Source organism: Heptranchias perlo, chromosome 22, assembly GCF_035084215.1.
Source record: "Heptranchias perlo isolate sHepPer1 chromosome 22, sHepPer1.hap1, whole genome shotgun sequence".
Taxonomy (NCBI): Eukaryota; Metazoa; Chordata; class Chondrichthyes; order Hexanchiformes; family Hexanchidae; genus Heptranchias; species Heptranchias perlo.
The window spans coordinates 49373670-49388247 of NC_090346.1; the positions used below are offsets into that span (position 1 = coordinate 49373670).

The 14578-nt window shown below is 41.8% G+C and overlaps 1 protein-coding gene across 3 annotated transcripts in view; it reads left to right on the forward strand.

Moving 5' to 3' along the window:
* Positions 1–14578, forward strand: part of LOC137340799 (CREB-binding protein-like) — a 111444-nt gene that overhangs the window by 58964 nt on the left and 37902 nt on the right. For all 3 annotated transcript variants that reach the window (XM_068003587.1, XM_068003588.1, XM_068003589.1), the window contains exons 16-19: positions 945–1128; positions 1687–1805; positions 5794–6033; positions 10441–10529. In XM_068003587.1, the coding sequence (XP_067859688.1) occupies positions 945–1128; positions 1687–1805; positions 5794–6033; positions 10441–10529 (632 nt within the window). The remainder of the gene's footprint in view (positions 1–944; positions 1129–1686; positions 1806–5793; positions 6034–10440; positions 10530–14578) is intronic.

The following is a 14578-nucleotide window of genomic DNA, read 5'->3' on the forward strand; positions in this document are numbered from 1 at the left end:
CTTAACAGTTCCAAATATTGCGTGTTGTATTGCAGTAATTGTATCTTTATCCCTGGGAGAGTTGATGAAATACGGTAGTCCAGAATGAGTTTGACGTTTTCTGAAATCAGCTTAATTTTTTGTTGTGTTTAACTTGGTTCCTACAGGCGGTGCAATCTGGGGACTAGTTGCAGTTGACCTGAAGCATCCTTACTACCATGTCAGGATCAGGGAAGCTCACAGGCAGTAAATTGGGTTCAGTATCTGCAATGTGGGCTACCAATACAGAGGATTGATATTTGGCCTCCTATAGGCTCCATTTGCCTCTTATGTATGCAACAGTATCTCGCCACTAGTGGGTTTATTTCCTCTGGTTCGAGCAGCTCCGGATTAGACCCAGGCCTGTCTGAGGGAGCAAATTAGTTTGGAGTCAGGAGTTCAGGTTGTGGGCTGGGGCAATGGTGGAGAAGATCATCCGGGTAGGCTGTAGCAAGGAAGTGGAGGGGTTTGAAGACTAAAATGTTTAAGTTGTTTCAGTGGGGCTCAGTAGAGTGTGGCAAGGGTGGATAATGGCTGTGCAGGAAAGGACTCTGGCCACATTAACTGGAGTTGAAGGTGGAGAGGTTGTTGAGAAAAGTGTTTAAGAAATTAATCCTGAATTGGTTTGGATGAAGGTGTCAATTAGTGAACTGATTGACCTGTTCACAGTAAATGCTGATCATCAGAATGCCACAGCTACAGACCTCCAAATTATATTTACTAGAAGCTGAAGCACTTAATCAGTCCAGCTAAAGTCTTTAATTGGTTTTCAGGCATTAAAGTCTATCCCTGTTATTGGCTCTTAAAAGAAAAATACAGTGCAATTTGTGAATGTAATTGTAATGGACTAAAAGCTGCCCGTTAGACGTGAAACTGCTTTCATAGCTATGGCCATGTAAAGGTCTTTGTTTTTCTTCTATCTGCAGTGTGATGAGATGTCTTCATGTCCACAGTTGAAGGAAGAGAGTAACGAGAGTGTTGAGACTAAGCAAGAACCCATGGAGGAGGAGGAGAAACCAGAGATGAAAACTGAGCCCAAAGAGGAAGAGGAGGCGGGCGCCAATGCATCTTCTCAGTCATCGGCATCACCACCTCAGTCACGCAGAAAGTGTAGGTGTTTGTGGGTCACCAAAAAAAAACTTATTCAAATACCTGCTGCTGACAAAGGCTTATGGACGTTATCTGGTCTGTGGGAAGATGGGGGATACAAAAAATACAATATAAAGACATTCAGTACAGTCCTCTACAGGTAAAATAGCAGCTGGGAGGCTTCTGCACATTTCCATGGCATAGATAGGAAGTTTTACATTAGGATTGTCACTGCTTGGAAATGTGAGAAAACTATCTCCCACAACAAATTTGTGCATTTAGTAGCAGCGTTGTGAAGCTGTGATTGTAAATTGTTTTAGAATATCTGAACTGAGTAGGTATCCCTATTATGAATGGCTATCACAGTCTGAGCCAAGTGTTTATATAGTTGGTTGTCATTCCTGATATCCATAATATTAGAAGCAGCTGTAACCTTTCAATTAAAGCATAGTTGATTATATTAATATAGACTGGAGTGGCAATGTGTCATGATGCTTTTGTTTAGGCAGAGTACTGTTTCTCTGGAACAGGGCACAGTTCAATGGTAAGCTGATGTCACTGTCTGTTGTTTCCTGATAGTTTTCAAACCAGAGGAATTACGGCAAGCCCTTATGCCCACTCTTGAAGCATTGTACCGTCAGGACCCAGAATCATTGCCATTCAGGCAACCTGTGGATCCCTCGCTTTTAGGAATTCCAGTAAGTACTGGTAGCTAAATATTATTGACCATGTTACTCTATGCAGCTGACAAAGTAACTAGGGATAGTATTCACTGGAAGGAATTTAAACTATGTTTCGAATCATTAAATGCTTTTTGTAATAATAAAGGGTTTCCTGTAGCTGAAATGTATTTAAGTGATAACATAAGTAAACCTAATGTGTTAACCTGGCTTCGTTGGTAGCACTCTCATCTTTAAGTCCATAATCAGCGCTGACATTTTAATGCAGTACTGAGAGAGTGCTGCACTGTCGGAGGTGCCATCTGTTGGATGGGATGATAAACTGAATCCGCGTTTGCCAGCTCAGGTGGAAGGAAAAGATCCCATGGCACTATTCGTACAAGAGCAGGAGGTTTTCTCAGTGTCCTGGCCAGCATTCCTCCCTCCACTAACTCCTCGCAAAGCAGATTATCTGGCCATTGATTCATTTGCTGTTTGTGGGGCTCACTTTGTACAAATTGGCTGTTACTTTTACCTACACAATGGTGACTGCAATTCAAAAGTGATCTATTGGTTTTAAAGAGCTTTCGGACGTTCTGAGGACATGATCAGGTACTACATAAATGCAAGTTCATTCTTTTTCTTTTAATGAAAGTGAAACCCTATTGGCCCCTAGACAACAGCATTCCACAAAACAGACTAAAGCGACTTATCGTGAAGCTTCGACTTGGCTGCAACGAAACATTACCACTGGAAGGTGTCGTTGACAGTGCTATCAAGCGGCACTTACTCACCAATAACCTGCTCACCGATGCTCAGTTTGGGTTCCGCCAGGACCACTCGGCTCCAGACCTCATTACAGCCTTTGTCCAAACATGGACAAAAGAGCTGAATTCCAGAGGTGAGAGTGACTGCCCTTGACATCAAGGCAGCATTTGACAGAGTGTGGCACCAAGGAACCCTAGTAAAATTGAAGTCAATGGGAATCGGGGAAAACTCTCCAGTGGCTGGAGTCATACCTAGCACAAAGGAAGATGGTAGTGGTTGTTGGAGGCCAATCATCTCAGCCCCAGGGCATTGCTGCAGGAGTTCCTCAGGGCAGTGTCCTAGGCCCAACCATCTTCAGCTGCTTCATCAATGACCTTCCCTCCATCATAAGGTCAGAAATGGGGATGTTCGCTGATGATTGCACAGTGTTCAGTTCCATTCGCAACCCCTCAGATAATGAAACAGTCCAAGCCCGCATGCAGCAAGACCTGGACAACATCCAGGCTTGGGCTCATAAGTGGCAAGTAACGTTCGTGCCAGACAAGTGCCAGGCAATGACCACCTCCCCTTGACATTCAACGGCATTACCATTGCTGAATCCCCCACCATCTACATCCTGGGTGTCACTATTGACCAGAAACTTAACTGGACCAGCCATATAAATACTGTGGCTACAAGAGCAGGTCAAAGGCTGGGTATTCTGCGGCGAGTGACTCACCTCCTGACTCCCCAAAGCCTTTCCACCATCTACAAGGCATAAGTCAGGAGTGTGATGGAATACTCTCCACTTGCCTGGATGAGTGCAGCTCCAACAACACTCAAGAAGCTCGACACCATCCAGGACAAAGCAGCCCGCGTGATTGGCACCCCATCCACCACCCTAAACATTCACTCCCTTCACCACAGGCGCACTATGGCTGCAGTGTGTACCATCCACAGGATGCACTGCAGCAACTCGCCAAGGCTTCTTCGACAGCACCTCCCAAACCCGCGACCTCTACCACCTAGAAGGACAAGAGCAGCAGGTCAATGGGAACAACACCACCTGCACGTTCCCCTCCAAGTCACACACCATCCCGACTTGGAAATATATCGCCGTTCCTTCATCGTCGCTGGGTCAAAATCCTGGAACTCCCTTCCTAACAGCACTGTGGAAGAACCTTCACCACACGGACTGCAGCGGTTCAAGAAGGCGGCTCACCACCACCTTCTCAAGGGCAATTATGGATGGGCAATAAATGCTGCCCTCACCAGCGACGCCCACATCCCATGAACAAATAAAAAAAATTCTTAGTGGGTTCAGACTAGAGAATTTGGGTAGGATGCGCTGATGGCAATCTCTACTGACTTCTGCTCTGCTCTCCAGTGGCTGAAAACATTTAGCGAATGTCCTTACGACACTAGATCCAGTTCAGAAGTTTGATGTTTTGAGTAAGCCAAAAATACTGAGTTGTTTTGCGGTCTTAAGTCCAGATAAATTCATAGCTCTTCAAAGATGACCTGACTGAGATGTAAAATTTCAATACTCCACATTGCAGCAAGAATATAAAAAATAGCAAATTGTGCATAGAATCTGTCACTTTGGGAGGCCATTTCTGTTGTATGCAGTGTAGATAATGCTACTTTTTAATCGTACTAATGCATAACATGGCAATTCATTATAGGTAACTACATCTGTACATAGTTTTGTTTGCCAATCTAATGGGGTTTGCATATGCTAACTAAATATATGAAGGAGGGAAAATAATGGCTGTCTAATTTTTTTTGAACGGCACTCTACAAAATGTGATATTTCCTTTGCATTATACACATACGGTTATCTAACTTGAGCTACTCTCTGGAAGATATACTGGTAGCACTGTATAGTTGGAAGTGGTCCTTGGGTCTTTCCAACGGGATGCAGAAGTTTATGTTTCATTGACCCTAAGTCTTAATAATTGAGGCTGACTTTTGTAAAATACTACTAAATCAAGCCGAGAGTCGGTTTAGTGCTCGTTCTCATTGTTCTACTAGAGGAAGCTAGTGGTTTAGTGGTTTGCCTGAGAACATTTAAAATCCTCCACTTTTTCTTATAGCCACAGAAGAGTATGATATCAGTAAATTGCAAGTTCATTAACCGCACACCCGCTACTCCGTGTATGGGTTGCAAATGGCAGGAGGTTTTTGGTGCAAGTGAGGCAGTGATTCAGAATTGATGTATCTTCAACATCTTTTCTCTTGTGTAGCTAGTAAGATAACCTTGTTTGAATAACAAAATCAAACAGACTGTTACGGGTATATCGATGATGTTTGAAAGATTTTATCCCCCCTGAATCCTAATTACAAATCGCAGAAACTCCCCTGGACTCCTTATAAAAAATGTCTAGTTGAAGGTCCTGTTTTCTTTCGAGTGTAATACATCAGTAGGGATATTGCACAGTAGTGATGTGTTAAGATATTTCCACTCATGAGGCTGACCGGATCAGTGACTTATAGTCAGCCAAAGGAGTGATATTTAACTCATTGCAGTGCATTGGTGCCTGGTGAGACCCCTTTAAGAAGGAGATACTTGCAACTTTTCTTATTTTACAGAGTATTAGGAGCAAACCAATGAACAAAATTTCTTGGGCCTTTTCTAATCTTCCTGATATCTTAATTCTAGAGTGAATAAAACGATAAACCTCTCCTGATGACCTTTTTTAGAACTTCAAACATGTGACTCTATACTATACCAGTGTATTGTGCAACTTATTTTCAAAAAAAAATTGCCTGATTATCATTAGTTAGTTCCTCCTTTCCCACATATATGAAAACACTCTCTGGAAGTTAAGGAGGTAGGGCTCACCTCAGAGAGTAGTCTAAGAAGCCAAAAAATGTTGAGTAAAAAAGAATAAAGAAACCTAAAAACGTATCGGGGAGCTTTATCGATTTTGCTTCAGGGTGTATAAAATTAAGTGAAAGGCAGGATGGTTATTAGATCACCCTGAGGTTACCAAGAACATTGGATGCAGGCAACTTGTATTTGTGTCAATTGGGATCAAATAGCCATTCCTCATTCTACAGATTCTTATGAACATTTTGTCCAATCCTGATTTTTAATAAAAAGTAAACAATTTCTCAATTCTGCAGTCGTGTTTCTCAGGAACTGAAAAGTAAATATTGTGCTCCAGGCCTTAACTTGACACTTCCAGTGGGGATTGTATTATACTTGAAAACTGTAGAACATTGTGATTTCAGTTACTGAAGGGATGTTTCTTCTTCCTCCTCCTCTTCTGTGTAGGATTATTTTGACATAGTGAAGAATTCTATGGATCTGTCGACAATAAAACGCAAGCTGGACACTGGACAGTACCAAGAGCCATGGCAGTACGTGGAAGATGTATGGTTGATGTTCAATAATGCATGGTTGTACAACCGCAAGACCTCACGCGTATATAAATACTGTACAAAATTAGCCGAGGTCTTCGAGCTGGAGATCGATCCAGTCATGCAATCTCTTGGCTACTGCTGTGGACGGAAGGTAAGATCATTTATAAAAATGTGAAGTACTTGTTGAGAGGAGATTTGCTAGAGGTATTCAAAATCATGAAGGGTCTTGGCAGAGTAGATAGAGAGAAACTGTTGCCATTGGCAGAGGGGTCAAAAACCAGAGGACATAGATTTAAGGTGATTGGCGACATGAGAAAAAACTTTTTTACACAGCGAATGGTTGTGACCTGGAATGCACTGCCTGAGGGGGTGGTGGAGGCAGATTCAATCATGGCTTTCAAAAGGGAATTGGATAAGTACTTCAAGGGAAAAAATTTGCAAGGCGATGGGGATAGGGCAGAGGAGTGGGACTAGCTGGATTGCTCTTGCAAAGAGCCGGCACGGACTTGACGGGCCGAATAGCCGCCTTCCGTGCTGTAACCATTCTATGATTCTACTTAGTGGTTTTAAGTGCCTAAATTAAAAATGGATAATTAAACTGTAACCAAAGGAGTATAGTTAGTATAAAATTCCCATAATTTTTGCTGCATTTCCTTCAGTCATTGGTGTGATGTGTTATTCACCTTTTTAATTGTAAAGTGATGGCAAGAGTGAGTAAATGACAAAAGAGATGATGGTGCACGGTAAGGAGAATGGTAATGAGACAAGTAAAGAAACAAAAGATGGGTCTAGAGGAACTATAAATGGCAACAGCAGAACCATTACCAGCAACTGCTGCCCAAAAAAATTGGAGCAGTAGTTATGATCTGAAATTATTGAAATCAGTGATGAGTCCGGAATGTTGTAAAGTGCCTAATTGAAATCAGGGAACAGCACCTCATCTTTCAATTAGGCACTTTACAACATTCCAGACTCAACATTGATTTCAATAACTTCAGATTATAACCACTGCTCCCATTTTTTCGGGCATCAGTTGCTGGTAATGGTTCTGCAATTGCCGTTTACAGTTCTTCTAGACTCATCATTTGTTTCTTTACTTGTCCCATTACCCCATCCCTTTGCCTTGCAACATAAGAGACAGTGATTTAAAATTAAACCTCATGGAATTGAAGGCAAATTATTGACCTGGTTAGGAGATTGGTTAGACGGTAGAAGACGGAGAGTAGGGATAATGGGTATAGAATCATAGAAGTTACAACATGGAAACAGGCCCTTCGGCCCAACATGTCCATGTCCCCCAGATTATACCACTAAGCTAGTCCCAATTGCCTGCACTTGGCCCATATCCCTCTATACCCATCTTACCCATGTAACTGTCCAAATGCTTTTTAAAAGACAAAATTGTAACCGCCTCTACTACTGCCTCTGGCAGCTCGTTCCAGACACTCACCTCCCTTTGAGTGAAAAAATTGCCCCTCTGGACCCTTTTGTATCTCTCCCCTCTCACCTTAAATCTATGCCCCCTCGTTATAGACTCCCCTACCTTTGGGAAAAGATTTTGACTGTCTACCTTATCTATGCCCCTCATTATTTTATAGACTTCTTTAAGATCACCCCTTAACCTCCTACTCTCCAGGGAAAAAAGTCCCAGTCTATCTAACCTCTCCCTATAAGTCAAACCATCAAGTCCCGGTAGCATCCTAGTAAATCTTTTCTGCACTCTTTCTAGTCTAATAATATCCTTTCTATAATAGGGTGACCAGAACTGTACACAGTATTCCAAGTGTGGCCTTACTAATGTCTTGTACAACTTCAACAAGACATCCCAACTCCTGTATTCAATGTTCTGACCAATGAAACCAAGCATGCTGAATGCCTTCTTCACCACCCTATCCACCTGTGACTCCACTTTCAAGGAGCTATGAACCTGTACTCCGAGATCTCTTTGTTCTATAACTCTCCCCAACGCCCTACCATTAACGGAGTAGATCCTGGCCCGATTCGATCTACCAAAATGCATCACCTCACATTTATCCAAATTAAACTCCATCTGCCATTCATCGGCCCACTGGCCCAATTTATCAAGATCCTGTTGCAATCCTAGATAACCTTCTTCACTGTCCACAATGCCACCAATCTTGGTGTCATCTGCAAACTTACTAACCATGCCTCCTAAATTCTCATCCAAATCATTAATATAAATAACAAATAACAATGGACCCAGCACCGATCCCTGAGGCACACCGCTGGACACAGGCCTCCAGTTTGAAAAACAACCCTCTACAACCACCCTCTGTCTTCTGTCGTCAATCCAATTTTGTATCCAATTGGCTACCTCACCTTGGATCCCGTGAGATTTAACCTTATGTAACAACCTACCATGCGGTACCTTGTCAAAGGCTTTGCTGAAGTCCATGTAGACCACATCTACTGCACAGCCCTCATCTATCTTCTTGGTATGTACTCGAATTGGAAGGAAGTGACTAGTGGTGTCCTGCAAGGATCTGTGCTGGGGCCTCATCTATTCACTATATTTATTAATGACTTAAATAACACAATAGAGAGCCAGATATCCAAGTTTGCCGATGACACAAAGATTGGTAGCATATTAAGTAGTGCAGACGGGAGCATAAAATTACAGAGAGATTGATAGATTGAGTGAGTGGGCAAACCTGTAGCAGAAGGATTTCAATGCAGGTAAGTGTAAGGTCATCCATTTTGGACCAAAAAAGGATCGATCCGAGTTTTGGCGAAAAGCTAGGAACAGTGGAGGTTCAAAGAGATTTAGGAGTACACAGATCACTAACATGTAATAGTCAGGTACAAAAAATAATCATAAGGACCAATGGAATGTTAGCCTTTACAACTAGAGGGCTAGAATATAAAGGAGGAAGTTTTGCTACAGCTATACACCGCCCTGGTTAAACCACATCTGGAGTACTGTGTACAGTTCTGGGCACGGCACCTTAGAAAGGATATATTGGCTTTGGAAGGAGTGCAGCGCAGATTCACCAGAATGTTACCAGGGCTCCAAGGGTTAAATTATGAGGAGAGATGACATAAACTTGACTTGTATTCCCTGGAAGATAGAAGGTTAATAGGTGATTTGATTGAGGTTTTTCCTTCAGTCATTGGTGTGATGTGTTATTCACCTTTTTAATTGTAAGGTGATGGCAGGAGTGAGTAAATGACAAAAGAGACAATTTTGAAAGGAATTGATAGGGTAGATTGAGAGGAACTTTTTCTGCTGGTGGGGGAGTCTAGGATAAGGGGACATAACCTTAAAATCAGAGCCAGGCCATTCAGGCGAGAAGTTAGGAAACACTTCTTCACGCAAAGGGTAGTAGAAGTGTGGAACTCTCTCCCACAAAAAGCAGTAGATGCTAGCTCAATTAATAATTTTAAGTCTGAGATTGATAGATTTTTGCCAGCCAAGGGTATTGAGATATGGAGCCATGATCTCATTGAATGGCAGAACAGTCTCGAGGGGCTGAATGACCTACTCCAGTTCCTATCCCTTTTGTCATTTAATCACTCCTGCCCTCCACCCTATCACAGACCTTCCATTTTGTTCTTTCCTCTCCCTTTCCCTGGCTCTGTACTTGCTTAAAAACTGTTAAATCTTTAACTACTTCCAGTTCTGATGAAAGGTCATCGACCTGAAACGTTAACTCTGTTTCTCTCTCCACAGGTGCTGCCTGACCTGCTGAGTATTTCCAGCATTTTATGTTTTTATTTCAGATTTCCAGCATCCGCAGTATTTTGCTTTTGTTTTAAAGTTTGAGTAATGTTTTGTTTACCTGTTTTCTTCTCCCATCATTTCTCCCCCCTCCTTTTCCTTTTTTCAAATTCCATGGGGAGGCTTCTTATAATTTGCTGCCTCTTCTCTTTACAAATTGAAGCTGTGGGAGAGATTTGTCTCAGGCAAATTGTCCCCCGCAACCAAAGGCTCTAATACGACAGGAAACGAGTTAAAATGAGGGAATTAGGAGTTTCTACAAAAGATCATAGGATTGTGGAATGGATTGCCAGTGAAGACCGTTGAAGTGAATAGTTTAAAACAGGATAACTAGATGCGTTTCTGGAAAACAGATGGCGTTGAGGAACATGATGAGGGTGGGTCAGCTCATGGTCAAAAAGACGGGCTTGTTGAGCTAATAGCCTTTTCCTGTTCCTGAAAAATCTTCAGTTCCTAATTGTTAAAGTGGGGAAATGTTCAATTCTGCAGCATGAACATCCCTCACTTTGGTGAGCCCATTAACCACCCAAAGCATAAAGGCATACATGTAACCGCCCCTGGCCTGTACATATTTTCAGTTAATTTTATTAGTGCTGTTGATTTCCCCATGTCCTCACTGTCCATATTCTCCACTAAAATTAGTACAGTTAAAGTTAGTAAGAAGCACTGATGGTTCATGTCAGTAACTACATATTTGCAGTAGAGGTGAGAAGGTTGAAGTTCCTGCTTTTAAGATGTTTGCTCCTGCACGGAATTAAAATCTCTGCACAATTGGCAGACTAGATCAGATTAAAATGTTACTTTGCCTTTTATTCACAGTACGAGTTCTCCCCTCAGACGTTGTGCTGTTACGGCAAGCAGCTGTGTACAATCCCTCGCGATGCCACATACTTCAGCTATCAGAACAGGTAAGGAAGTGGAGGTTAAACGTTATGTTGCTGGAGGGAGGGAGGGAGGCAGGCAGGCAGAGACACAGGAAATTATTCTCCTCCCAGTGACAAACCAAGTTCATTGCCTGACTGCAGGTAAACTTTAGGAAAACATGTTGCTTTGATTAGTTCACTTGTATTTTCCATTTGCGTGCAATTACATTAGAAATGTAGGATTCATTAAAGATACTAGGAATGGAAGCCAATGAATTTGGGCCCAATGAGGGATGTGATTATGAGCTGTTTACTGCTTTGATTTGTGAGGGATTTATCTGTGGTTTTGTTTTGGACTATATGCTTTCTGGACTTTATACTAAATGTGCTTGTGTAGATTAGTTTGCACAAAAGAATCCTTTCAGGCTTGGACTATTTGTGGAATATGTTTTATGCTCTATTGGGTTTGAGGTGACATTTCAATTATTGTTGTGGGGAAGAAATATATTTAACTTTCTCTGTCTTAAATGTGTCACAAGGCACAGTGACAATTTATGATTCTGTCTGTGAGTTTAACTAAACTTCATGAATTTCCCATTGTCAGACTCAGTTCCTTTTGGAAATCAGCCTGCTGGGAAACATACTTGTGCGCTTTCAGTGTCTGGAAATGTTCTTTGGATTTCCAGAAACCATGGCTCCTTTTTGAAAATGGATTTCCCTGTTCCTCAACTCCAGATTGTGACACTAGAAGCTTGCACTCTTTTATGCAAACCTTGTTCCTGTACGTGCATGCACCATCCATTAACACTGACTTGGCTGATTTTAATATTAATAGGTTGTTTTATTGCTTGGGGGCTGAAATTTCTAACAGCTGAAATAGCAACCTGTCAGAGCAGAGGAAGAAAACACACAAAGTGCTGAATGAAATAAAAAGAATGTTGGGGTTGGAATCGAAGCTTTTTCAGTTGCTGTCAAAAATGTCAAAGAACCCTGTTTCTTCGTGCTCCTGATAGTTAGTGATTACATTTTTACTTTGGTTGTGAAAGTTAAGGAATGAAATTTTGAGCAGATATGGCTTTCGCCTGTTTGCATTAACTGGTGTTGAATTTCGGGTACTTGATAGTGGTTGGGGAAATCGTCTACAAAGTGTCTGATTAGAAAATTTTGTCAATAGTCAAGTCTTCTCTTTCGCATGCTGTGTAGGGTCCCCGGTTACGACTATTAATATAAAGCATCAATACTTCTAATTGCTACCATCAGGTACTCTTTTTACGTTTTTGCTCCTTGTTCACTGTGAGTGGTTTTCAAACAAAATCTTTAGGGAATACTTCCTATTCAAAGTACTTCATTTATCTCGGCCTGAAAATAGCGTCTCAAATTTCCTTTAGCTGTTCAGAAATTTTGTTCCCGTAGCAGCATTGCATAGGTCTTCTATCCTGAGTCTCCATCTCCTCCTCAGCCTCCTTATGTGATATGGGTTATGGGATGGGTCACGTGTCCAGGAGCAGCTTCATTCACTTTAATGGTGGCCAGGTGCTGATCCAGAGCTACCCAGGCCCGGAGAAACACACTGCTGGCTGGTTACTGCTGCACGTTCACCTGATGGTGTTTTCTTCGGGTTGGGTGGCTTCAGAGGTGCTCTGGCATATGCACACAGCCTCTCTCTCCCTGTACTGTATGTCATTTGAGTTGGCAGAGGAGTGAAAGACGGAAAATGGTGAAAGTTTTTAAATGGTGAGAAACTATTAAATGTTGGTCTTCAGAGAGATCTGGGTGTCCTCGTACAAGAAACACAAAGTTAGCATGCAGGTACACCAAGCAATTAGGAAGGTAAATGGCATGTTGGCCTTTATTGCAAGGGGATTGAAGTGCAAGAGTAAGGAAGTCTTGCTACAATTGTACAGGGCTTTAGTGAGACTGCACCTGGGGTACTGGTCTCCTTATCTAAGGAAGGGTATACTTGCCTTAGAGGTGGTGCAACAAAGGTTCACTGGATTGATTCCTGGGATGAAAGGGTTGTCCTTTGATGAGAGATTGAGTAAAATGGGCCTATATTCCCTGGTGTTTAGAAGAATGAGAGGTGATCTCATTGAAACATATAAGATTCTAAGGGGGCTTGACAGAGTAGATGCTGAGAGGTTGTTTCCTCTGGCTGGAGTATCTAGAACTAGGGGGCATAATCTCAGGATAAGGGGCCGGCCATTTAAGACTGAGATGAGGAATTTCTTCACTCAGAGGGTTGTGAATCTTTGGAATTCTCTACCCCAGCGAGCTGTGGATGCTGAGTCATTGCGTATATTCAAGACTGAGATAGATACATATTTGGGCTCTAGGGGAATGAAGGGATATGGGGATTGGGCGGGAAAGTAGAGTTGAGGTTGAAGATCAGCCTTGATCTTATTGAATGGTGGAGCAGGCTCGAGGGGCCGTATGGCCAACTCCTGCTCCTATTTCTTATGTTCTTATATAACTCTGCAAGGATATTGACTCTGAGAATTTACAGCACAGAGGTAGGCCATTCGGCCCATTGTGCCAGTGCCAGCTCTCTAAAAGAGCTATAACTTAGTCCCAGACACCTGTCCTTTCTTTACATCCTTTTAAATGTTTATTTTTTCAAATATTTATTCACTCCCCTTTTAAAAGCTATTACGTAGTCTGCTTCTATAACTGTTTCTGGTCGGGTATTCGATGTCCTATAACCCTCTTTTAAAACATTTTTTTTTTAATTCTCCTGACCCCTCCATTTGTTCTTTCAGCGATGATTTTAAATTGATACCCTCTAGTTACTGACTCATCAATCAGTGAAAATAGTTTTTTCAATTTACCTTATTAAAGCCCTTCATAATTTTGAACACTTCGATTGCTCCCTTTATTCTATTGAAAAGAAACCCAGTTTCTCTATTAAAATAATAAAAACACAAAATGCTGGAAACACTCAGCAGGTCAGGCAGCATTTGTGGAGCAAGAAACAGTGTTAACGTTTCAGGTCGATGACCTTTCATCAGAACAGTTTCTCTACTCTCTCATAATAATGCCTTTCATCCCTGTAATCATCTTAGTGAATCTCTACTGCACTGTCTCCATGGTCTTGGTCTCCTGCCCAAAGTAGGGCACTATATTCTAACTGCGGCCTAATCAATGATTTGTACCCGCTTAGCATAACATCTTTGGTTTGCTACTCTATGTTCCTATTTATAAAACCAAGGATCCCATATGCTTTTTTTTTTAACTACTTCACCAGCTTGTCTTCCCATTTTTAAAGACCTGTGTACCTCCTAACAGAAAATACATATTTACGACTATATTTGCTTTCAAGCATTGATGGAAGGGAAGAGAGGACTGAACGTGCTACTCTTTTTAAGGGTGAATACTCTGTATTCAAAACTTCAGTTAAATCTCGTGATCCAGGGATTAAGATAATGATGCCATTTTACACTTGAAGTGTCGCCTCCTATCCCACCTGAGTATGTTGAAAAACAATTGCAGTAGGTGGGCAGCGCTTGTTGGTGTATGGTGGGGGAATGGAATGAACAGGCTTGTACTGCACGCATATCAGATATGTAGATCACTTGCGATTGAAACATTGATAAAATGATAACTACATTTAATGTTAGCCCTTCAAAGAGCTGACTAAATAAACCAATATTTCAGTAGCTTCATTGTGTTTAAACCCATTTGAGATAATCTTTAAATTGGCAAATCACCTTTTAAAGCGTGAAATAGTGGCAATGAATGGGACACGCAAAACAGAAAATGTGTGCAGTAACTCAAGTGATTTAGCCAGTAATGCACATGGTTTGTCTTCCGAGGGTTCCACTGACCTGTTCTTGATTTTGAGGATCTAACTGTTTGAGATTGATGTAACCGAACCGTAAACATATTGACTAATGCCGACCTCCTTTTTGTTGCTTTGTTGAACTTGGTATTTTGTGTGCAGAGCTGTGGCTGTATGAGCTGCTGGACGGAAAAATCACAGGCAAGGTTTTAACTGGCACCAGCAAAGAATTCGGGATGTACCAGATCCCAGATACTGTTCTCCGCTGTTACACTTTTAAAACTTGTATCTGTTCTTCAAATAAAACTGTACATGGTCA